General features: G+C 41.6%; 1 protein-coding gene across 3 annotated transcripts in view; it reads right to left on the reverse strand.

Moving 5' to 3' along the window:
• akap9 (A kinase (PRKA) anchor protein 9) overlaps positions 1-24,394 on the reverse strand; it is a 58,726-nt gene that overhangs the window by 16,005 nt on the left and 18,327 nt on the right. For all 3 annotated transcript variants that reach the window (XM_084563749.1, XM_084563748.1, XM_084563750.1), the window contains 18 exons: positions 23,097-23,189; positions 20,602-20,749; positions 20,429-20,499; positions 20,215-20,335; positions 20,026-20,123; positions 19,401-19,506; positions 18,898-19,129; positions 17,353-17,413; positions 16,188-16,511; positions 15,543-15,830; positions 13,576-13,709; positions 13,288-13,463; positions 10,989-11,209; positions 6,213-6,375; positions 3,898-3,992; positions 3,313-3,430; positions 2,371-2,409; positions 1,210-1,442 (listed from right to left, as the gene is read on the reverse strand). In XM_084563749.1, the coding sequence (XP_084419875.1) occupies positions 1,210-1,442; positions 2,371-2,409; positions 3,313-3,430; positions 3,898-3,992; positions 6,213-6,375; positions 10,989-11,209; positions 13,288-13,463; positions 13,576-13,709; positions 15,543-15,830; positions 16,188-16,511; positions 17,353-17,413; positions 18,898-19,129; positions 19,401-19,506; positions 20,026-20,123; positions 20,215-20,335; positions 20,429-20,499; positions 20,602-20,749; positions 23,097-23,189 (2,721 nt within the window). The remainder of the gene's footprint in view (positions 1-1,209; positions 1,443-2,370; positions 2,410-3,312; positions 3,431-3,897; positions 3,993-6,212; positions 6,376-10,988; positions 11,210-13,287; positions 13,464-13,575; positions 13,710-15,542; positions 15,831-16,187; positions 16,512-17,352; positions 17,414-18,897; positions 19,130-19,400; positions 19,507-20,025; positions 20,124-20,214; positions 20,336-20,428; positions 20,500-20,601; positions 20,750-23,096; positions 23,190-24,394) is intronic.

The raw sequence follows: 24,394 nt of genomic DNA on the forward strand, positions 1-24,394 counted from the left end.
TGTACTCATGTGTTTGACTATCTATGAGGTAAACACTGAATGGTTGAAGTGGTCTCGTCTTTGTTTACATCTATAAAGACTTGATATTAATGTGAATGCATGGCATGAATAACATACCCTTCCCCCCCAATTATTACATAATAATAATAATATATAACGATTGAATAAACATAGTTTTTTCCAGTAAAATCAGCAACTTAGATGACCTGAAAATGTCCACAACATTTTACATCATTAACTTAATAATAGATTTGCTCATGTCTTGGTAATTGCTGACAAATACATTAATTTATCAATTAAACAGGAAAAAAACAGACATGCCCTGCTGGTTTCAAAGTAGAAACACAAATAACATCAGAATTTATCTTTCTGTTTACGACAAAGGACCGGCTAAATAATTTAATTTGATGATTAGATGTTTACAAATGTGCTCCTGCTTCTTCTTCCAAGTGGCCCAATTACAATGATGGGAACTGAACTCAGTAGACCAGGAGCCAAATATAAGCAGATGAAAACCAGATGACCCGCCAAATAATTATGAAATCATTAAAGCTGGCTCTCAGACCGTCTAGCTTGAACCTCTTACAGGCATTTTTTAGCCGATGTCCCGGCTTTAACCTTTACATCGTGACCTGAAACTGACAGCGAGTCTTTATTTGCCAACATTCAAATTACTCTCTTAGCTTTAGGTTGCATTTGAAAAAATGTAAATGAACACCTTTTGCTTCTGTTTGGACTATATGTGTGCTGGTAAATGATAAGAGGTGTCGGCTATTTCCAGTCACATGAATCACTCAGTACAATTTCAAACTGTACTGTAATGAGGGTTAAATATCTTTGATATTTTTCATGCTGCTGTGGCGGCTATGTGTATTACAAATCACGTGCAGTGGCTGCAGGTTTTAAAGAAAAATAAAAGACTATGTGTTTATCTGCAGAGTATTTTCTTGATTAATACTTTGGTCTGAAAATACCCAGAAATAGTAAAATACAGAATAATTCACATCTTCTTATTGCTTGTTTTGTGCAGGTAAAGAAAAACCCAAACCAGCAGATATTTAGTTGTCTATCACATAAGATAAATATTCCCATTTAAGAGGTTAAGAACATAATTTTGCAGATCAACAAATCATTTCTGCTCTACTGAGGACTATTAATCTCAGGTTGCATCATACAAACTAAACCTCTACATCTCACGCCGTCACTCACATCGAGGAACCTCCTGTTCTTCTCCAGCTGTTTCTCCAGGGCTTGGACCTGCTGGCGGAGGTCTCCGTTCTCCGTCGTCTGAGCGTGCTCCAGCTCCGTCACCCTGTTGACATGCTCCTCCAGCTCGGCCTCCAGGATCTTCACCTGCTTCAGGAGGTCGGTGTTCTCCTTCTCCGCCTGCCGCTGGACCTCCACCTTCTCTTTCATCAGCTTCTCCGTCTCCTCCAAGAGGTCTACGGGACACGGTCGAGGAAGGAGGGGAGGTTAACGCCCCGCCGACTAAAGGTGGCTACCTTTAGTTAATTAGTCACTCAGGTTCAGTTTAAACGATTAACAGGACGCTGAGATGTCTGAAGAGTCTGAAGTTTTTAGCCGTAACGATAAAGATTCACCATAATAATGATCAACTTTCTAGTTTACAGTCTTTTAATTGTACGTACTGTAATCATGTTTACACTCCATCTGAAAAAATGGCCAACGTCAGACTCTTCCAACATCTCAGTTGACTTCCCAATATAATACCCTGCTACCAGACATGATCCCCCATCGCGGTGTCTCATTACCCTTCTGCTGCCACCAGTGAACACCCCACACCGGTTCACCCAGGATCAAACCCCGCAGGATTAGTGCAAAAGTAAAAGGGTGAGAGAGTGCAAATGACAGATCAAACACATGGACAGTCCAGACATTGCAATATCCATGCCCAATAAGCATTTACAGGCAGGGGAGAGGAGTTCTTAACAGCCAATCATCCCACTCTAAGTAATGCTGTAAACACAGCAGAAGCAGCTCTAAAAAAAAATATATATATATGACAGTTAAAAAGCCACATCGACTGAGAGCGCAGATGATTGGCCACTGGGAAATAATGGCTACACATAAATGTCTGAAGATTACTTCCATTTCATCATGCTAAAATGAGTGCTAACACTGACTCCATGACATTAAAAAATGACAAACCAGGACAAAATCAATCAAAATGAAAAGCCGAAAGCAAAGGTTAGTGATCGGGCTGAGTGAATTTTGTGAGCCGATAGCAAGCAAGCTCCAAGCTTTGTCGGTGAGTCGCTGGATTAGGGTTAGAGAGATATGTGCCGTCACTCAACTAGACAATTAGAAGAACATATAGATATGACTGAGCCATGCTCAAAGTGGACACACCTGCTTCAGGTGCTGCAACCATTGCAGCTTCAACTAGGCCTACAGGAGAATGAGAAAGAACAGGATTTTAACATGCTCTTGTTTTTGAACAGGAAAACTCTGAAGATAAAGGAAAGAAAAAGGCGGAGATAAGACGGTAGTGTTTTTGTGTCTGTTAAGACCGTAGAAAGGATGCTTTGAAAGGAAAGGTTCCTCAGCGAGCCCCCATTTATGTTCTCGGATACAGAAAACTCACCTTTTTGTTAGAGAATAGGATACCTTTTTGATAATATGAGGGTAATACGGTGCAAAATGTATGTCTGTGCTGATACAGCCCCATTTCTGGATTACCTCTTGATCAAATACCTGTAAATGTATGACTTGAAACAGTGGCATGTGTTTAAGAAATGTGGATAAACCCAAAGAGTTGCCTCAGCCTCGTTACACTGAAAAAAACATTATACAAATAAACACTTTTTGACTTTTTAGCCTTTGTCTTGAGTTCCTTAATAATGACAACCAATTACAGCTTATAAAAAATGATTTCCACTGGACCAGAGCAACACAGGAACTAGAAGAGAATCAACAGAGTGTGGTTTATGAACTGTAAATATTTCCAAGAATCAGTACAGATAAACATCTAGGTATTGTGTACTGTCTGTGTACTTTATACATGACAGTTCTTTGAATCTGCGTGACAGCTACTGTAAACTAAGCAAATGAAATCAACTCTGGATTAATCATTTAAACCATATAAATCTGTCCCTCGTAATTCAGGAAACAATTTGCATTTAAAACGTAGATGAGAAACTTTTGACCTAAACCGAAACTTGAACCTCGATGAAACTTATTAAGTTCACGTTTAAAACTCGGGTTAAATTTTGAAGACTCATTTCCTACTAATATTAAGAATAACCCCCCCACCAAAACCCACATTTCTTAAGGGAATACTGGGATACGTACGAAGCTCACGGGGCCCGGCGGTCTCCTTCATGGCGTCTTGTTGCCGTGCCATCAGCTCACGCTCCTCCTGCATCTGAAGCCTTTCCATCTCCAACTCGTGCAGCCGGCTGCTTGTTACCTGCAGGGAAAAAACAAAACATATTTACATGTTTGCGGTCACTTAAAGGATAAGAGAAGCACATAACTTCCTACTGAAATCTTTATTGGGTCCTTAATATCAAAAAAATGGCATTAGTGAACTGTATTTTTTTATTATGCGTCTTTGTTGAGGATTATTTTCAGATGTGGTTGAATGTGGGTTGGGAACTAAATGAACTCCTGAGCTGCTATTATTGGTAATCAAAGGACATAATTTTGCTTTGGCAGCGCACGTCATAGGATCAATTTGTTGTTTTCAGTCTTTCACGGGATATATTGACCAGAAACATGCAGCTTGTAACGCTGTACTGACTACAAACTCATTCGTTTACTGTACTTACATCGTAATCACTACTAAACTCATTTACTTTTAATATTATTAAGTCCTTTTCTACCTTCCCATATATACAATAGTTTTGTCATCCCTTTCCAGCTAGAGGGTTTTACCTGCAGCTCTTGCTCCAGGCTCAGCTGGAGCTCTTCCTTCTGACGCAACTGCTCCTCCAACGCAGCCCGTTCATCCGTGTAGCCATCAATTAAACCTGAATGTGGAGGGCGAGAGAAAAGCACAATTATAAACGGCGCTTGAAACAGCCACCGTTGCGTATTTGGTTTAGCATTTGAATTCACTTTGTGTCTCTTATTTCATGCAGAACAGAATAATTTAGAGGAATGTGTTGGGGTTGGTGTTGAGTCACACATGTACACGTGAGGCAGCCATCCAGAACAACGAGCGCTTAACAGCAGGATACAAAATGCAAGGTAACTGTCAACAAAAAAAATAAAACTGCCCCACTCTGAGGTGCGGGCATACAAACGTAGAGCCGAACATGAGTGAGGATGTCTGACCCATTTTGCTTGACATGAAGTGTGAGACTGAGCTGTACACACAATACAGTGCTCTATCATTACTGTACGCCTCTGTCACAGGTCAGCAAGCATTATGCACCAGGATGGCATTCAATTCATAGATACAGGGGAGGAGGAACGCACGCACTAAGAGACCTGTGAGAAAATAAACGATTACTCATCTACTTTGACTGCAACTTGGTGAATATATTTTCTTATCTCTAAACTTGAGAGAGGAGAAGACAGTAGATGTCACGTGCTGTCAGGAGATCATATTATTTCAGGAGTCCCAACAGGAACCAACGCTGTATGTAAAGTTTGCCAAAGGAGGGACCTCTCTATGACACTCAGCTGCCAGATACACATGAATATATATAAATATATATATGTAGTGCAATTTCAATTACTTTATGACACAAACAATCCAACAAATCAAGAAATATTTTTTAGCCTTATTTAATCCCTGATTCATGCACAACATATTATGTTACATCAGTCAGTGAAGAGGATCTTTTGTTTTTGTTGTTTTGTCAAGGTGTCTGCTGACTTCCTTTCGAAACCAGTCCAAAACGGCCGCGCCTACCTACCTGATCTAACTGCGTGGATCATCCTCACAATAAGACGAGATTAATTCCTCTTTACTTTTACACTGGTATTTGTACAAGCAGATGCCCAAAAAAAACACAGGCTTAGCAGACTTCAAACACTCCCTGACAGATAATGTAGAACCACGTGACCAGAAAGACACAGCTGCTCTCCTCTACAGAACATGAAATGGAGAGTTTATTTTAATTTAAAAGATTATAAAGCAATGATTAGTTTACTAACTGGTCGCCAGGTATTCTGATTTCTGCTTTTCTTGGGCTTTTGTTTTATTCCTGTTAAAAGGACTAGAAGGCAAGAAGAACAGACGGTGATCTTATTGGCCCTGGAGGCGAAAGTGTGACCTATAATGCTGGGTTAATATGTTGTATATGCATCACATACACTTTGCATATCTAAGCAAATATATTACTCCGAGTTACATCCCTGTTCTTTGCAATATTTCTTTGGCGACTTATAAAAGTATAGAGCCGTTTTATAACAGCAAATATTTGCAGCTCCTCTATGGGATTACTGAAGACAAACACTGTAACAGGATCCTGGACAAGTAAAAGACAACACACGATTAGAAATGGCTATAAACTCACCGCTGTTCAGAGTGTCCACAAAGATAATAAGAAAGAAAGGATTCTAGCATAGTGGTCTGTGTTTGGTGTGTGTGTGTGTGTGTGTGTGTGGGAGTGGGCGTGAATGTGGTTTAAACAGTTGGCCCTTGAGGACCAGCTGTCTCTGACAAGGATGGGACAGCAAGTTGCCCAACAACAAGATCCGTCACAGCACTCAGCTGTCCTGAAGAGACGAAAACTGCCTTCTGACATCCGACTGGAGGTTAAAGACCTCCCATTTGTTCTCGCACAATCACCTTCACCTCCATCCACCAGCCTCCCTCATAATTTAGCTGTCGCACAAATGCAGTCAAATGTTCAAACACCAACCAGTGACAGACTAATAAATACCATTTGTCAGGTTGTCACCACAGAAGGTCTCACGCTCTTTTACTCTCACTTTCAAACAGCTGATCCCATCACTCCCTGCACCCCCACCCCCTCTTCAAAAACAAGCGTTTTCACTTCATTCAACTTAATTCAGTTTCTGTAATCATCAGAGTCCACAGTGGGGTTGTGAGTACTACAATTCATCCTATAAAGACATTACTGTGACACAAATGTGTTTTATAGGTGCTTACTTGGCACAAATGGAAATTTATCTCACATTTAAATCAGCCAAACAACTCACTTCATTTCACGCTGGTTGCGTGTCATAAAAACAGATAAAGACAGATTGGTTCCCACGTTAAAATGAAATCTCACCCTCAGCACGCTGAAGTTCCAGGGCCAGCTGCTCCCTCGCCCGAGCCTCCTCCGTCACCCTCTCCTGCAGATCCTCCTGCTTCTGCAGCAGCTCACTCATCTCCCGGTTGTGGCGGAAGGACTCTCGCATCAGCTCCGTCTCGGTCATCCGGGCATGTTCGAGCTGAGAGGGGACGAGGAAAGAGATGGTGAATAGAGGGAACACGTCTTTGCATTTAATGATCTTAGAGGTGGTAATCTTCTTCATCAGTGAAAACAAAGCCACAGTTAATATTTGGAGGTGCGGGATTTGAAAGATGTTTGCATTTTGGAGGCTAGAATGATATAATGAAAGACACTGTTATGTTGAATTATGGGAAGTGTAGGATGCCCGTCTAAATGTCTAAAACAGGAATTTTGACCGTTCCCTTTTTTGAAATCTGCTTCAACAGTATGGATGTGCCATAAAGAATGACTGGTTTTCCATCTTTCCAATGATCAGACGCAGGTTTTGAGGAATACGTCTTCAATCACTTGTCCAAAAGACAAAAAAATGCAAAAGAAGTTTCCCATATCTTAAATAATCATATTGACAAATTTACATTGAGTGCACATGAGGTTTTGCACACATTTGCCATATTGTGAGACATGCCGAGCAAGAAAATATTGTACATACATACGCAGGAATTTGTATTGGAAGAAAGCCACAGTTAAACTTTAGAAAACATTTTGTCTGCTTTATAAATGAGGTGGATTTTAGTTTGCTTCACTTAAACGTTTTTGCAGAAGAGAAAAAAGTGGAGAATCAAAATAATCGAATCACTTATTTGAACACGTTGCAGAAAAAACAGGATAACAACATCATATTTGAATTATGACCTGCTAGTCAGGTGACAGAGGGTACCTCTTCTTTGGTGATCTGCTGTGAAATAACCATAACGCAATAAACCGCCAGCACTTGCGCTCATTTAACAGGCACTTTTCATAGATTTTCATATCTCCCTGAGCAAAGGTCTTATTGTAACATAATGGGTACCGGGAGCTGGTAACGTGACCCTGACGCATACAAGTTATTTAATCTTTCACCTGATTCAAAGGAGTTGCCATGCACCCATGAGGAATGGCATTTAACTCATTTAAATCACATCTGCATGTGTAGATGAACAACAGAAACAGAGATGTACCTATAAAACATTTACAAACAGTGCACTGTTTAAAATTGCACAAACTCACTCTCCATGCATAATTTAAACACAGTGCATCTGAGTAAACTTACTGTGTACGGAGGAGTGGGCAGGGAGATTTTGGAGATGACCTTAAGAAGGTGGCCGTTAATCCTGTGATTGACATGTGAGATCTGCGTCTGCACCACCACGGCGTTTTTCTCGTTCAAAGTGCTGCAAATTGGGAAAGGTCGGGGAAGGGGCACGCGAGATTCAACCTCGTACACGTCCTGGTCCTCCCCCTCCACCCATATGTTGCTCTGCATGCTCGAGTTCCAGTAAGAGCGGTAGGAATCCATGGTAAAAGATGAATGGATGCAGCGCTGCCAACCGTGTTTTGTTAAAACCGGCGCTCCTTATCTGGAGTCATCAAAAGGGATTTCCATCTCCTGTGAACCGTCGGGTTGAGCTGTGCAACCGCAAATGAGAATAAAGTCCAGTGGGGAATGAAGCGGTGAGCAACGTTGTGGATAGCTCCAAGCAACAGTTTCTATGTAATTGGCACACACAAGAAGAGCAAACAACACTTGGAGAGGGTGACATTCATGTTATCTTGATCACATGCTGCCTTGGTTGAGGTAGAACAACTTCCAGGTTGATATTGAGAAAGAAAATCATTCGGCAACGGTGAGATTTTTCATAGTCCTTGTAAAAAGTGTCATCCTTGGCAGCAGGTGGAAGTCACATCTGGGTCCAGCAGCTTAAAGGGCATTCCTGAACATGACCACAGGAGGCTTGTAAACAACACAGAGGCAAGCATTTCTTCTCTCCGTGTCCTCTTTGGAGATCTCCCCTCTTCTCTCTTTGACCTTCTTTCTCCAGAGTAAAACCGTATCATGCCGCTCGGTAAAGCTCACACCCCCATGCCTGCTCTCGCTTGCTCTCCTCCCTCTCTCTGCTCTCTTTCTCTCCGGAGATTCATTAACAATAGTATGCCGCTGTAGCAACCCCAACCTGTGGGGAAGCTTCCCAGGGGCCCCTTTTAATTGTTTGGTCCAAGCGGCAGTCAGCCGAGGGTGAAATGACAGCGTTCAGATCTGAAGTCACTCGCTCTTTCCTTTTTACTTCCTTCAAGGACTGCTGTCATTCCCTCTCCACGCATGCTCATATTACTCACTGTAGCTGGATTACTCTCTTTTCCGCCGTGGCTTACATACCCCCTGGCGGGATACCGTCACTCTGCTAAACTCACTTTGCCTCTTTACCAAGTGCTTTGAAAAAAATGATTAAAATCCAAGACTTCCACAGTAGTTTTCAGCATTCAGTCGAGGACAGTCTTTCCACTTCCTTCATTGATCACACACAGCAGGATACTGCTTTAAAAAAACAAGTGGGAGGGAGGGAAGCAGGTGTGGCTTCAATCCTCCGGGCCAGTAGACCAGGTAGATTTGCAAATAGATCAGACACAAATAAGGACAGACAACATACGCCCTTTACTCAGAGAGTTGTCAAACCAGATTCCAGCCGCACGTAACAACAAAAAAAGCAATTAAGGCCTTTTGACTTGCTTCCTCTTGGCCCCGCCTACAGCACAGTCTGTATAGCCCGTCACAAGAAACATTTGCACGTCTCACTGAAGCGTCTCAACCGGCAGATAAATGGGAGTGAGCAATGAGTGAGCAAACACCTCCCCCAGGCAAATAATTTACAGCAGTATTTCAGCAAAGACTCTCTCAACATTCCTGATCGGGCTTGTTCCATCAATCTGCTTCACAGGCACAAGACGTGACGATCGAGCACCGGCACCAGACAAGACTAATGTACGCTGGATCGATAGCAACAAGAAAATCATTGAACAAACCATTAAAGGCCTTGTTGATTACGCGTTTATTGCGCTATTAACTGTGTGTACTTGGAGGAGGTGTAAACATGCAATCAGCTTGAAAACACTAAAAAGGTTCATCAATCTGGTTGCTTGAGTAATGTACTTATTGTTTAATGTATATATTACCAGAAAATGGTGAAAAGTGCTTATGGCAATGGCGCAAAATGTTTTTTTTGTTTGACTAATAGTCTAAAACTCAAATATATCCAGTTTATTATCATAAAGGACTTGGAAAATGAACAAAATTCACATTTTAGAAGCCAGAACCAGTTAATGTTCGGGCATGATTACCAAAAACATGATTGTTTATCTCAAAAATTGTTGTTACACTATAGAAAAATCATTTCTACTATATGTTTAGTATGTGTTAGAGTGTGTTTAATTGCGTGGTATAAAGAAAATGAAGTGTAATAACAAATGACAAATGAAAAATGTGAAAAGCTGGTGTATTGTAATCTAATAGACTTTAACACACTCATTCAACCAATGCGTACTGTGATGTCGACAGATGCTGGAACAACAGAGCTGCTTGGCTTGAAATGTCTTTAAAGCTATTTTTAGATTATGAAGATAAAAACCCATTTCAGCGTAAATAACACATGAACTCCAGCCAGCGGGAAGATGTGCTGCGCACTCAGTTACAGTAACACACTCTGTGGCCTAGTTAAACCGGCCCCGTCTCTGCGGGCTGACACAGGACACAGCGGGGCCACTACATGGACAGTGTGAGAAGGGGTGGGGCTGATCTGTGCGGCCGGACTGCGATAGGCTGGCCGGCCACACAAAAAGCTCTGTGTAAATACGGCTTGTATCTATAGGCAACCACTGGGAATGAGGCAGCTCTTTTGTACGCGGATTCTAGACGGGACAACTCTGTTGCCGGCCACATTCTGCCATCTCATCCCCATTATGCCTCCGTGAACGGGCGCAGAAATTGACAGAGGGGGTTAACAGTGTTGAGTGTGGACATTTAAATGTTTTGACAAAGCTTAAATGTGTCGCTGGAGCTTTCTGTTTACTGGGGAAAGACGGGACCATTCATGAAGGATTCTTCTGACACAAGTTCACTGAATAAAAGATCTAAATGACTGGGTTTCAATATAACGCACTGAATACTGGACTCAGACGTTTGGTACGATTATTAAGAGGGTTTACTACAATTATTTTAATCTGGTAATCTGTATACAACAAGAAACTTTGAAATTGTAGTGGTTTTTGCAAGAACAGTTCAACATTTAGTTATTTTAATAAGGAGTTTGACACAGCTAGTTGTCTGCAAAGTGTTTTTAGATGTTGCTAAAATATATAGTGGGTTCATTAGAGGTGCTGGAAGGTGGATTTGTGAGTTTCTTACCTTTTTGCTAAAATGGCTGCTAGCTGCACCCTCATATTTACCATACAAATATTGAAGGGGCATCAAAGTTTTCACACAGCTCTCCGCAGGAAAGCAAAGAAGGTTTACCAGGGTTGCACCAGATTATTTCATTCACATACAAGATTTAGGCTGGAACAAAAGCAACAGGACTTGTTTGAGTTTTCTCGAAGACTTTTCATCCAAGTGGCTTCTTCAGTCGTAAATGACTGGAGAGGGGTTGGGGTGGGGTTGTGCACACCTGAGACTCACATGACTAGAGTCGATAAACAACCATATACTTACCTGTAATCAGATTAACCTGGGTGGTGGACTAATGGTCAGAAACGTCAGACTCAAGGTGTCAATGTGTGTGTGTGTGTGTATTTGCTTTCTACCTGGTTAGTGGTGTCTGAGATGGCCATGAGCATCTTCTCCAGAGCGGTCTGCAGTCGGCTGCTGATTCCCATTAAATATTCCTCGTTTTCGAGCTGTGGCCCAGCGCCGAGCAGCAGGCTGTCCATCATCTGCTGGGACAACTCCAGACCCTCGTCAGCCTCCATCTCCCCGGTCCACACATTCGTGACGTCTGCACCGGGCCCACTGCTCTGACCGCTTTCTGCAAATGTAATGGAAGTGTATTTCAGCATCTGCATGTTTTACGTTCACTCAGATTGCTAACGTCTGAAAGGTTGATTACAGCTTTCATGTGGTGATGCTGCTTGAATAGTTAGTTGTTAATATGTTGAAGTAAATTTGATTTGATGAAGAACAAGCTTTAAAAATGCTAGCCATGAGTAGTTTGGATTCCTGAAAGAGCGGCACACACAGCAGCGCTAAATATAAAACCACAATAAGGGTGAAGATGCACACATCATCTGGTTCAAATGTATACACAACACTGACACGGCTGCCTTTAAGACAGGCGGTAACTATTCAACTCATTTTCCATTTCTAATATTATGACAGCAAGTAGTTCCAACAGCAATGAAGAAGAAGATCTCCTGAAGGACATAAGCAGGTTGAATTACTATGTTGGTACCTTTATGCAAGAGATCAGATAAAATGCTGCCACCGATGCACACACATATTGTCGTGCAGGTTCATAATTCAACACGCACCAACCTTAATTTGCATTTGCAGTGTGTGATAAGACGGGCTGTGTTCTAACTCGCATACACGGGTGAATACAATTTAAGAGGGATATCTAGAGTAATCTAATAACAGGCTCTTCAGAAAACACGGTTGTTAATGTGTGTGTTTGGACCCCATTAATAGTTTTTCTAAAGTTATATTTCACTTAACAGGAAATAGAAATAGATATAGTTCAGTAACATGAGTGTCTATGTATGTGAATGTTCTCAGTTAGCCAGGTCATATGATATCTATAAACAAAGCTGAAACAAAGGCAACAGGACATTTCACCACTCTTCACAGGTGAGCACTGGGTCACTAACAGACCCTAGTCAGGTGACTCTCAGGTCTTGCACCACCCACAGATAGATTGTGCCTAATAAACCTCTCCCAAGACAATTCAAGCTAGTCCAGTTGCCTTTGCTTTAGTTTCGTTTTTAGATATAAGCCACAATGGTATTAACAGTGTATTAGGATACCTGAAAGCTTGATAACCTAAGACTGTTTTGTTGACTTGGCTTCCATGGAGTCACCACCCTAACTCAGAGCAACTCATTCAGCTTGCAGGACATGGATTACTGGACTACATGTCCACATTGTTATTTGCATAAGATCAAGTTGTGCGTGACAGCTGTATCCGTGCACACCAATATGAACCGGTGGTTTGTTTTTCTACTATAGAAGCTGAACAACCTCCAGGCTAAATGAAGATACAGCTCAGGTACTAACAGTACGTAGTCATGGTGCAGTATTGTTACGCCGCACAAAACTCTACTAAGATCAGAGGAGGTTAGCTTAAGTTGCAGACAGTGCTGCCGGCAATACTCTGGTTTCAACTCCAGTTCTGTATTTTCTGAGTGATGAGTGATACAAATCACATTTGGGATTCAATTTTAGAAAGTTCACTTTAGAAAATGCATTTCACAACTAAAACACATGTGGTTTCAATCATTTTTTTTATCATCCAGATTTAATAGTAAAGCAAACAAATTGGAAGCTCTGGTTTATAAGGTGTTATAAATTGGATTTTGGACGCTAGTCTGATGATGGTTCTTCACATGCAAGTGAAGTTGTTACTGAGAAAAACTGCACAGCGCTGACATGTTTTTAGTGCCATTCATGTTCCCTTATCAGAATATGAATCTGGTAAATTGCCATTTGGGTTTCAATATAGGGCGTGTTTCAGCTGATACAGAGAAAACATCTACCTCTGCACACAAGTGGAGAGACCTATAACAAATCAGAGCCATTTTGTTGTTAACAAAGTCAACTCAGCGGTGCTTGTTGACGTGTATAACTATGTTGCTGCCACTCTTCTGTCTATCACTGCCTCAAGCCATAACAATGTGATTGCCCCGGCAGATCCTGCGGTTCCAGACCAATTTTCTGCCACACGTTGGTGGGCGGAGAAGTTGGACTGACTTCCAATCTAGAGGTGGGTGTGTCCTTCGCCTTGCTAGAATAACTATAGCCTAAGATTGTTTAACTAAAACTTTTCTGTGACTCTTGGAGGTCTTGTTCAAATATGGACACGAGCATTTACCAAATCTCTAGGTTACTTGCCTGCAGCATAAGGTCTGGTGGGTCTCTGTGTGGTGGAGTGGGGCGGCTGCACGCCACCAGAAGCATCACGCAAACTCTGCATGTGGAGGCCCATCGTTTCCTCTGCTGCTGCTGTGGTCTTCAGGACATCAACCAGCACCTGGCCAAGCTTCTTGTTGGCTTTTTGCAACAGGTTTCTGAAACCAAGAAGAGATGAAAATCACTGTCTGTTTATTTTTAAGTTTTGCATATGACTAAAACAGTGAGAATCTCTGTGCACATTTAGAAATAGTATGAATGCAGTGGTACCTTTCAGCATCCTTATCAGAGGACTCTCCATCATCCTGCTGCTGTGATGATTTGCGTGCACCAGCCTTCGGTGATCCCGACCCGCCTGGATCTTCCTCAACTTCTCCCTCGCCATCACCGTCCTTCTTTAAGGCCTGCACGGGGAGCAGAGAGAACACGGACAGCAGCCCCGTCATCGCAAAGTTTCAGCTGAACTAACAGACTCTGCGACAACTCTTGACATCAGTGGACGGCACGGCCGTACATGTGACCATTAGTAAAAGTGAATTCAAATAAGGCACAGCAAGGCGCACGCAGACACACTGCCCTTATTTTATTTTTTTTTTTGAGAGCGCACATGCACCCACAAAGACACAATTTAACTCCCTTGGAGCTGAGAGGAACACTAGTGTCTTTGTGCTGCTATGGCAACAGGTGCACCTGAGGCACAGAGACCGTCAGAGGCCGTGGCTCCACCTCCTGGAAGCACAGCAGCAATGCAGCAAAGCTTGTCCTGTCAATTAATACTACACTGTGCACAGGCTGCAGATGAAGACAGGCACTGTTTCAAACCATATTACATGACACCATTTTATTACTGCTCTTAGTAACAGCATATAATGACTGCACACTGTGACAGCTGACAATAGAGATCCATTTGGGGTTTAAATCTGTATATTTCTGAGGCATTAATTCAGTTTTAATTAAGTATTGATTGAACAATTTATGAGTCTGTGGTTTGTTGTGGAGCTGCAATCAATAGGACTATACTCTACGTTGTTCATCCACCAAAATTAACAAAAACATTAAATGCATACATATCTTTTGCTCTTTTAAAGTTTTAAATTGCTATTTATCTATAATATTACATTTTATTTTCTTATTTTTTTGTCAAGCTTTCTATGTCACCTTCATTTATCGATGTAATTTAATTACTACGGTTCAATTTAACCGTCCTGACTGCATTACGAGTCCAAAACAAGATAATCTGTTTAGTTCTTGTCAAAAATAAAATACAGAACCATTTTTCTCATCGTTTAAACAAATCTAAACCAATTTCTGAGGATGACAATCTTCCTAAAATATCACCCGAAATAGTGAGCCGGGGCAACTCATCTCTCGAAGAACTCCGAAGCTGACAGCCACTGCTATCACACAGTTAAAGCCTAATCATGCAATAAATGGTTAGTGAAAACCAAGCAGGCGCTGGGATTAGCTCTTCAAGGGAGGAGAATGAACAAAATCTAATGCAGAAACCAGGGCACGCAGAGTAGAGAGATGATGAAACGGTGCATAATCTACAACCTAAAATATCACTATTTGAGAGCAGTGGATAAAAACATGCCCTTCCTGTGAAACTAATAAACCACTGTCATGCTGGAAAACTAGTTGTTCCTCTAGAAGTGGTTGGGATTGTGTGGAACTATTCAAAGCATGCCTGCAAGTCATTTACTAATAAAGGCTATTGTCATGAGTTCATTGTATAAAAAAGAATAAAGATGATCCTTTCCTTTCTGAACAAGGAGTGTTAGAGGTGTGCGTGCACATGGTCTCACATGTTCCTGTGCGGGTTTACGGATTAAAGGTGCAGTTGAAAGACATGCAGGTATTTATTTGATGACTCCAATTACTGTTTAGCCTTTTGATTAACTAACAGCTGCACGGACTTCTATAAATAGGGATCGGTGCAGGTTATAAATTAATGTAGCAAAACTGCTTTAACCTTGACAAATAAACTTGGACTTGATTCAGGGACGAAATGAGTCAAAGAACGGCAAAAAATAATGTTAAATTTAAAGCATACACAATAAATAAAACAGTATATACAGCAGACTCGATCCAACCGATGCAGCACCTGCATTGCGACACAGTGCATCTGAAAATTAATGACACAGCAACTGTGAGGTCTGTGAGATGGGATTAATAAACCTGTGGTCGAGAGTGGAGCAACACATTAGGGTGCGAATGGTTCAGTAATCGACACTGACCTGATCAGGTCCCGATTCAGTTTTCTGCAGCTCCTCCTTTAACTTCCTGATCTCAGCATTTCTCTCTTCCAGCTCCCTTTCCAGCCTCTCCCTCTCCACCTCCTCCAGCCAGGCGCCTGTTGCAGGGGAAGCTCTGGGAGTCCGCTCCTCTGCCTCCTCTGCCTCCTTGTCCTCCACCTCCCCTTCGTCAGACTGGGTCTGCATGGAGGTGTTCGTCTGGCCGGCTCGTTTGTTGATCCGAGCCAGCTCCGACTGCTGCGCGAACTCGATGGACATCTGAACTATAGCCTGTCAGAAAACACAAGTCTTTCCTCAGGATTGTGTTTCAGCGTTGATAAAATGTTTGACTGGATCTTCTTTTCTGTTCGTGTCTGCTCATTAATTACATCCAGAGAAGAATAAAACACTTATTTATTCTGATTATTCTGCTGGTAATTTGCATATAGAGGGTTATAGAGTCACTGCTTTCTACTCCATAACTAAAAGATATTTAGTCTATTATTAACAGGGTAAGAAAAACAGCAAAAGTGTATATTAAAATGCAGCGTTTTAGGCAGTTTGGGGCAATAAAAAGCTGAAACTGCATCCTGTCCGATGTTGCTGCCTAAATATTTGTATCCAAACACTAAAAGATTGGCCACATACCTTGGCAACTTCCTCCTCCACTCTCTCCCAGTGCTGCTTCTCTTCCACGAGGACCTGGCCGGTGATCCCGAGGCTCTCGGTGGAGCTTCCAGCGCCGTTGATGCCGTTGAGATCCCGACGCTCCTCTCTTATCCTCTCGTGCTCCCTTTCTTCTCTCAGTCTCCTCAGCTCGTTGCTGTGCTGCTCTTTGAGAGCGGCGACTTCTTGGACGTACTTGTGGTAGAGAGCTTTCCTCAGAGCCTGCAGCTGTGCCGTTAGGCCGGGAGACCTGGCAGACCAGCCCAACTCCCCACCTCCCTCTGACAACTCCTCCTCACTCACATCCTGAGAAGAGACAACAGAAAAGTTAGGAAATTAGTAAGATGCTGAAGTGTATTAAATTGAGAAAATATTTGGATTTGGTCATTAAAAGTTCCTCAAGACTGTTCCTAAAATAAACGGGTCCTCTCTAAACCCCACCCACCCCTTTGACCATCAGTAAATACACCTTTTTGTTCTCTCCGTCTGCCAGTAATGATAAAAAGATAAAGAAGGGTCTTGCATTACATTACATTTTCCACTAACACTACCACTGTGTCTTGTGATGAATCCCCGTTTTGTCCATTTCACGGTCCTTCAGCCTCTTTGGTACCACTCGCCTCAAGCCAAAGATATGAAACCAAAACATACAACGTTTTTTAAGAGGAACATGTTTTGTTTGTCTCTCTCTTCTGTCCCTCTTCTATTCTCGTATCTTCCTCTCTGGTATCTGCATGAGACTGTAAGAGCCTCAACACATGAGCTGTGCAGTTTTCACGTTGTAGAAGGCGACACTCTAAGGAAGGATAGAAGTTGGAGAGATGAGTGCGAGAGGTGGCTTAAATGGAGCGCGAGACACAATCCTCCTTTCATGCAGCCGCCAAGACCAGAGTACGTCCGCTTGGCTAAACGTTATGCAACGTCCAGTCCTTTTAATCGTTGGATATAGTTCCACTGATGATGCTGCTTCTGGAGCTAGGTTGTGGATTTAGGGCACTTTTTCGCCTCGAGGCTGCAACTGCTCCCTCCCTTGCGCCTTCACTGTCATAGCATCTTAATGCATGTGCACGATTCAGCTCGCGGTAAGATGCGGTGTGTGTGTGTTTGTGTGTGTGACATGGGAAGATTTTAAAGGAGCCAGTCAAACCTTTAGTTCCTCTGTGTGCTCCTCTTTCCTCTCGGAGCTGGACTCTGGAACACTAGACAGGCTGAAAGACAAAAACAATTATATATTTATCGTGTACAACCTAAAACAAGTTTAATAGCTGCAAGAATTATCATTTTAATTCAACGAGGATCATGAAACAGCTTAGAGGGACAACTATTTCTAATATTATTAACCACATAGGCATATTCTGCAGCAATATCAACACTTTAAATGATCGTTGATAGTTAGACTGACATGCATTTCAGGTCTGAGTATACAAGTCAGATTTTATAATCTAGACCTGCTACAATATCTTTCTGGCTTTCTACACCTGTTTTATCAATATGTGGAGTTTGTTTCTTATAGATAATATATTCTGTATAATACCCTCCCTTATTAGAGAAAATGGTCTATCAATTGCAAAAGAGGCAACAGCAACCGAAGTAGCACAACTAATTATCAATTTATCTGCAGAAAATATTCTAGATTAATGGATTAATTTTTTTATGTCTGGAAATAAATAATTTCCACTATAACAGCTGTGTTCAGTTTGTATTTTTAATCCATTGACTCTCGGTAATTTGCAAATTTGTAAGAGGAAGTGTGTCCTGCCACCATGGGAAAAAAGTGTACATCTTGAATTATCTGCACATAAAAGATGTGAATGTATTTCACACTTCTTTTTCATGGTTTTAAAGATTTTACATTTACAAAATCAAACAGAGGAGGGCAGCAGCACCGCAGTGCTAAAATAAAGAGTATGACTCTTCTCTTTAGCCACGGGGATAAGATGAATCATTATAAAAAGTTTGCTTTATGCTCATAAACAACCGCTATGTCGGCGATGTGGCTGATTATTCTGTATAGTACGGTCACACAACACTTGAAATGTACATAATATTTTTTCCATTAACATTTGTGAGCCATAAGTTAACCAAAATGAATGACTCGTGTCACATTCATTCATAGTCCTCGCTTCTCTCCAAAAGCTGAAACGGTACTTTTACAGGTTAGTGGGCTAACAAAAGGAATGAAACCATCTGAGTGAATATTTCATTAGCTAAGGCGACGTCGTCAACTGATCTGGGTCGGGTTTCTTCCACGTGCTACACGGGAAGTGGAAACCAGCCTCTATTAGAAGATATCTTTAGTACCGTCAGTCATGTAGCTCAGTCTGCTCACAACTTGTTTGAGGTTTTTCTTTGATTAAATGTAAATTATTGGGAGAGAATTGTGCAAGACACTCAGCCAGAGATTAAACGAATGCAGTGACAGTGTTCCTCAAGAGATGCAAAGCCATTTCTTGAATTTCTATTTCAGAGATGAAAAGCTATTCTGAAGCAAGTTTCAAGGTACACTTCTCTTTTGTTGTGCGTCTTCACAAACATCTGACAGGAGTTTTAAAACATCAACAAGAAGCGAGGAGTCTAGCGTAAGAAAATATCTCCACCTATAAAAATCCTATTTGTATGTTTCCTTAATGAGTAAAGGCTTCTCTTCAAACATATTTGCCAACATGCCTAGTGTCATGCTTTCATGTGTCACCTGTAATAGGTCTGAGTCCCCGTGACCTCCTGCAGACGCTGCTGCAGCATGAAGAGCTCGGTGGCGTATCGCTCCTCCGTCTCCGTGGCCTGACACTGGTAGTGGGCTCTGAGACGCTCCATCTCTTGCCTGTGACTCTCCTCCAGCTGCAGCTGCTTCTCCTGGGCCTCAGCCTTCAGCCTCTGTACCTCCACCGCAAGGGAGGCAGATGCTCCGGCCTGCTCGTCCGGATCTAACCCACACAGAGGCGAAAAGTGCAATTCAATATGACGAACCTGACAGCATCTGAGATTAAAATCTCTAAAATCTCATTTTTCAATGTGCAAAAGTTAACTGAGAAACGTTTCTCTGAATCATGCAGAAAATACTCCAGTTTAAAGTGTTTATGACATGTCAAATAAAAGACATATTACCAAACACTTCCTTGCTTTAACTCTGACATAAATGCTTCAGATATTTTCCTGTTAATCTTTCCATCAGAGAGAGGAGAACTCCAGATTTACCTGTGATTGTCGAGGGGCTGAAGGTGGCAACCTGCACACGTAGGTCAGAGATCTCCTTCTCACTGCGGCTTTTCAGTTCATCGTACGCCGTCTGCAGTTCAGTAATCTTGGAAATCAACAGATTTGTTAGAGATAGAACTCAAATACACACACACACACACACATACACACCCTGACTCTTATCCACCACCATAAGTCGATGAACGTTACATTAACGTGAAGTCAAAAACATGACCCACTGCCTATGCTTTGCATTAATACGCTTTTCCTGGACATCAGATTCTACTTTCTACTTAATACTAAACATTTGTACACCTCCTGGCTCTTTTTGCAGGTTCATCCACAATGCATTTAAGATCTGACTTTTTGTCTTCATAGACTTTGTATTATTTCTTATAATCCTTACTGCACCAAACACCAAGAGATAAATGGTGGCGTCTGACTTTGATGTCCTACTTTAAACCAACTGCGCCCAAATTTCCACAAAGTGTTGTTTTCTTGAAATTCACAATTAAGAAGAGTCTCAAAAATCAAGTATTTTTAAACGTTTCTAGTGTGAACATTCATTGTGAGACTGGAGAACAGCCTACGTGTACAGATCTGGATTTTTTTTTTGTTTTTTTACCTTGTCGCCATCAGCTCTCAGCAAAACCTGGAGCTGTGAAAGTCGATGATGTTCCTGCTCAATCGTCTCCTTCACCTGCTGAAGATCTCTGTACAGTGCTACAGTTAGACAGAGAAGAAAACAGATGGAGAGGTTAGATTTAGTTTTATACGAAATACTATGTATTTCAGTGTTCAGTTCAAAGCGTACCTCTGGCCTCGAGGACAACTGAGGTGGATTCACTAGTTTCTGGTCTTTCCTCCGAAATCAGCGGCCGGCGGTCTACGTCCACACTCTCCAAAAACCCTTCACCGAACATCTTTCGAAAAGACTGAAACAGAGTGCACAGAGAGCAGGTTGAATGCTTTGTAAATGTGCCCCAAAGATAAATGAATAAACTATGACATTTTTCATCAGTAATTACCAGAATGATCGCGCTGCATTCCTCTGACACGGCTTGCATCATGCTTTGGTATCTGGAGATTTGTCGTTCATCTGAGGAAAGTCAAGCGCAAATTGGAAACGGATAATAGATTACTGCTCTGTATAAGTGTCTCTCACGCCCTCCTGATAAACGCGCAGTAGGAGATCGCTCACCCTGGCCGTTGCCGTCTTTCAGGTCCTGCAGTTTCAGCTCCAGAGTGTGCGTGCGGGCATCCGTCTCCTCCTGCAGCAGCTCCAGCTGGGCGGCGTGGATTTGAGACAGGCTAATGCGCTGGGCCTCCATCTGCAACCTGCACTCACCCTTAACAGAAGAAGAACATATGATAGGATCAATACAGGAAAGGATAATCCACAGGGAAACATGCTTTTCCATATGTACAGTATATATATATGTAATATAACATATATTAACATACATAATTACATAATATGTGTAAAGTGATTTTCTATGACTTTGAAAAGTGTGATATCACTAATAATTGACCACAAATTAAATCACGTAGCATGGTGCATCCAATTGCTAATCAGAGAAGATACATGATTAAATAATACTATTCCTATTTCTACGAGAGAGCCGAAGCCCATCTGTGTTCAGGATTAGAGGTCGGCTATTATCACTTCTGTAACAGAGCACAAAAGGCACACGGTCAGGCTTCCTTCTCTAATTATGCATTAGCACAAATTTGTTAGGGTTACACAATTATGAAATTGTGTTAGCTTTGATGTCTGATGCTTGAAAGTGCACCCTCCATTTTAATTAGGCCGCATTTAAAACTCTTTGTTATGACACGATCGCCACATCTGACAGAGGCTCCTTTCAGAGCTCAGACGCCGCTGCTTAAAACATGCAGATGAGAGACGGCCGGTGCTTAACAAACGCATGGCAGCAGCGCTATGATGTGCTGCGGCTTGACACAACAAAAGCTGAATTATTTCTGTGATTAAAAATGATTAAAGCTTATAAGAAATATATAACCCCCAGGAAATTACCAGAATCTACAAAACCCACGCTACTCGCTCACATGCAGAATTGTAAAAGGCAAGTGACTTCACCCTGGGGTACATTTTTCAACAACCATCGCCAAATTCAATAAGTAGCGGCTCCACAACTATGAGGCCAAAATGAAAACCTTGAGCTGCGTGAATAACAGACACTCGGGAGAATAATGAAACACAATACGTCTCTTTGTCCTCATCACCAGGCCGGAGTGAATCTGAAAACGCCCCCCATCTCCTTCAAAAACTGACATTTTTTTACTCGCGCCTATTCAAAACTGTAAATAGGAAATAACAGCCTTATAACAATGAGTCGGCACACACTGAGGTTATTGAAACTGTTTCTCAACTGCAGCGCTAACAAATTTCGACAGGAACGAAATTGTACATTACTGCATTGATTTGAATCACAGCACTGGAGCCGCCTGTGATTTGATAGGACTTCTGCAAAGGCATTTTATAAAAAGAAAAAAAAGAAAAAAGGAAAGTGTTTGGGGACATAGTCTGTTTAAGAAATGGGATTTTTTTCTGTGGTAAACCTGCAACGTATTCGTGAGTTGGTGTTCAATGTGTTGTGTCCAATCAAATACAGAGAAAATAGAGAAAAGAGAGAAACGTTCTACATTACTGCAGTCACTGAACGTGCCACGCCCTACAAACTATGCATACCTGCAGTAAAACTTTCACTCACTTGCCAAAACATTAGGCACACCAGTGGAAATGAATGCATTTTAATGTAATAGTCCTGCACTAAATCCTCTTTCCTGACTATTAGGAAGAACAGTGCTGCTGTTAAACTGTGTTTAATTAAATGCAAACGTGTTTCTGTTATTTCGCCTAGCCCACTGACTAAAATGGGGTTGTCAAAATAATAGAAACACGTGTAATTTCAACACAACACAATTCAACACAGCCTTCAGAATGAAAACACTCTGAATGCTGAATACCACAACCTTCATGAAGCTAATATTTAGCGCAGGACTGTTATATTAGAGAATGCATTTCTTTTCACTAGAGTACCTAATGAACTGGCAACTGAGTGCATGCACACCTACCCTGTCTGTCTCCACACAGCTGGAGCGCGGTATAACTTCAAAATCAGTACGAACAAATTATATTAATTAAATATACTTAATGCAAAGCTAGTATTATATTCCATAAGCCAATTAACCAAGAGGCTTATTTATATTACATCGACATATTTTGGCACAGCGGTAGTTGCTAAGAAATGTCTCTCTTCAGCAGCAGCTGCCCCGGGGAGCTGTCAAGGATCCTCCACAGCTGCACCCTGACATGAAGGACCCCATCATACGACTCCCTCTTCATTTCTGTCACAGTTAAGACTCTGCTCTGATAACACTTTTTAATTTCAGAATTGTATTCAGACCAGATTAGTTGTCTTTTAATTTATGACTGCGTGACTCAGTTAAATCCTTCATTTTACTCTACAAGATGACAGCAGCCTTACACGGAAATGTGACAGTGCAAAAGATCAAAGTTATAGGATACGAATGGCAGAATATTCTTGCAAAAGGTCCGTTGTACCAGGGCTGTGTGATCACCTATTCATCGACCTTTACTCCACGCTGTGTGGCGTATCAAAGCAACTCAAACACCAAAAGGGCAGGATGTGAGTTTTAAATGACATTTACATGCTCAGCAGTCTCTCCTCCTCCTTTTTCTTCTTCTGCTGCTCTCCGACACACGGCGTGCTCCATATGGCCGCCCGTCCCATGCCTGCTCACCTAAACAAGCAAGAAGAAGAAAAACACTGTAGTTTTTTTTGTTCAAACATTTCCCCCAGTACAAAATGCAGACAAATAAGACGATGAATTATAAGATGCACCATTATGGATCACTTCCTGAGAGGGAGCAGCGTGCAACTGCAGATATAAACTTTGAAAATGATTTGCTTTTTGCACTCTGGCATGTAGCTTTATAAATGATAATAACTATACACAGAACCTCATTAGGAAAAGGTTTTGTATGCATAAATGTTGCATAAAGGTCTTACACTGAAAATTAAATGAATATTAAATAAAATAAAACTTTTCAAAGCCACTTAGCATCAAAAGCAGATGTTGGGTGATTCTGCGTCAAAAATAAATAAATAAAAAAATGATTCAGTAGCGGTTTTCCAACCCAGGAGGTGACAAACAATATGAACCACGGATGTGAAATGGCAGACGAGACACCGTACATGATACTTTTTTTTGCCTTGTGTATTTGTGACACAGCTTGAAGTGACACAGACACAGAAGTGACCGGGTTAAAATGGCTTCTCACCTCAAACCCTTCACTCCCTGCAGGACGGAAAGAAACTAGAATGTACACGTTTCTACACAACGGCAATGATTCAAAGCTGTCAGAAGACTGGTTGCTTTCTATTTTGTTACTTTAACATTACATTCACTTTGAGGACGAGCAGCATCAAAATGAAAGCAGAGTATAAATATTGCATAGTGCCCCTTTAAAAGTAGGAATGAGCAGAATATCGATGGAGTCTTGACACTTTAATGTTGCATGCTGTGATGTGTGTGTGTGCATTTCCCCCCTTTTACATCACTCCTCCCACTATATATCCGCACGCCGAATGACCCGCATAAACTTAAAAATAAAATAAAATATCCTTTTAACGCAGCCGTTTGACTCGGCTGCTCAGTGCTACCTTTCGGAGCAAGCCTGCAGACACTCAGGCAATTTGCAATCATGACCGTTAGTCACTAGAGAGAAAACATGTCAGTGCTGAAATGCCTCAGTCTCGTGTTCTTTTCAATACTACAGCCTGATCTAGCTACGAATGCAGTCCACACATATTTCTTCTTAATAAAGCTAATAACAATGCAACATATCTCCGCATTAATTGTGGACGTGATCGTGCAATTTCAGCTGCGCTTTCTTCTGACGTGCACAGTTTTTGAAAAAGCCCCTTTAATCATTCAATCAAACA

This window comes from Chelon labrosus (genome assembly GCF_963514085.1).
Source record: "Chelon labrosus genome assembly, chromosome: 16".
Lineage (NCBI taxonomy): Eukaryota > Metazoa > Chordata > Actinopteri > Mugiliformes > Mugilidae > Chelon > Chelon labrosus.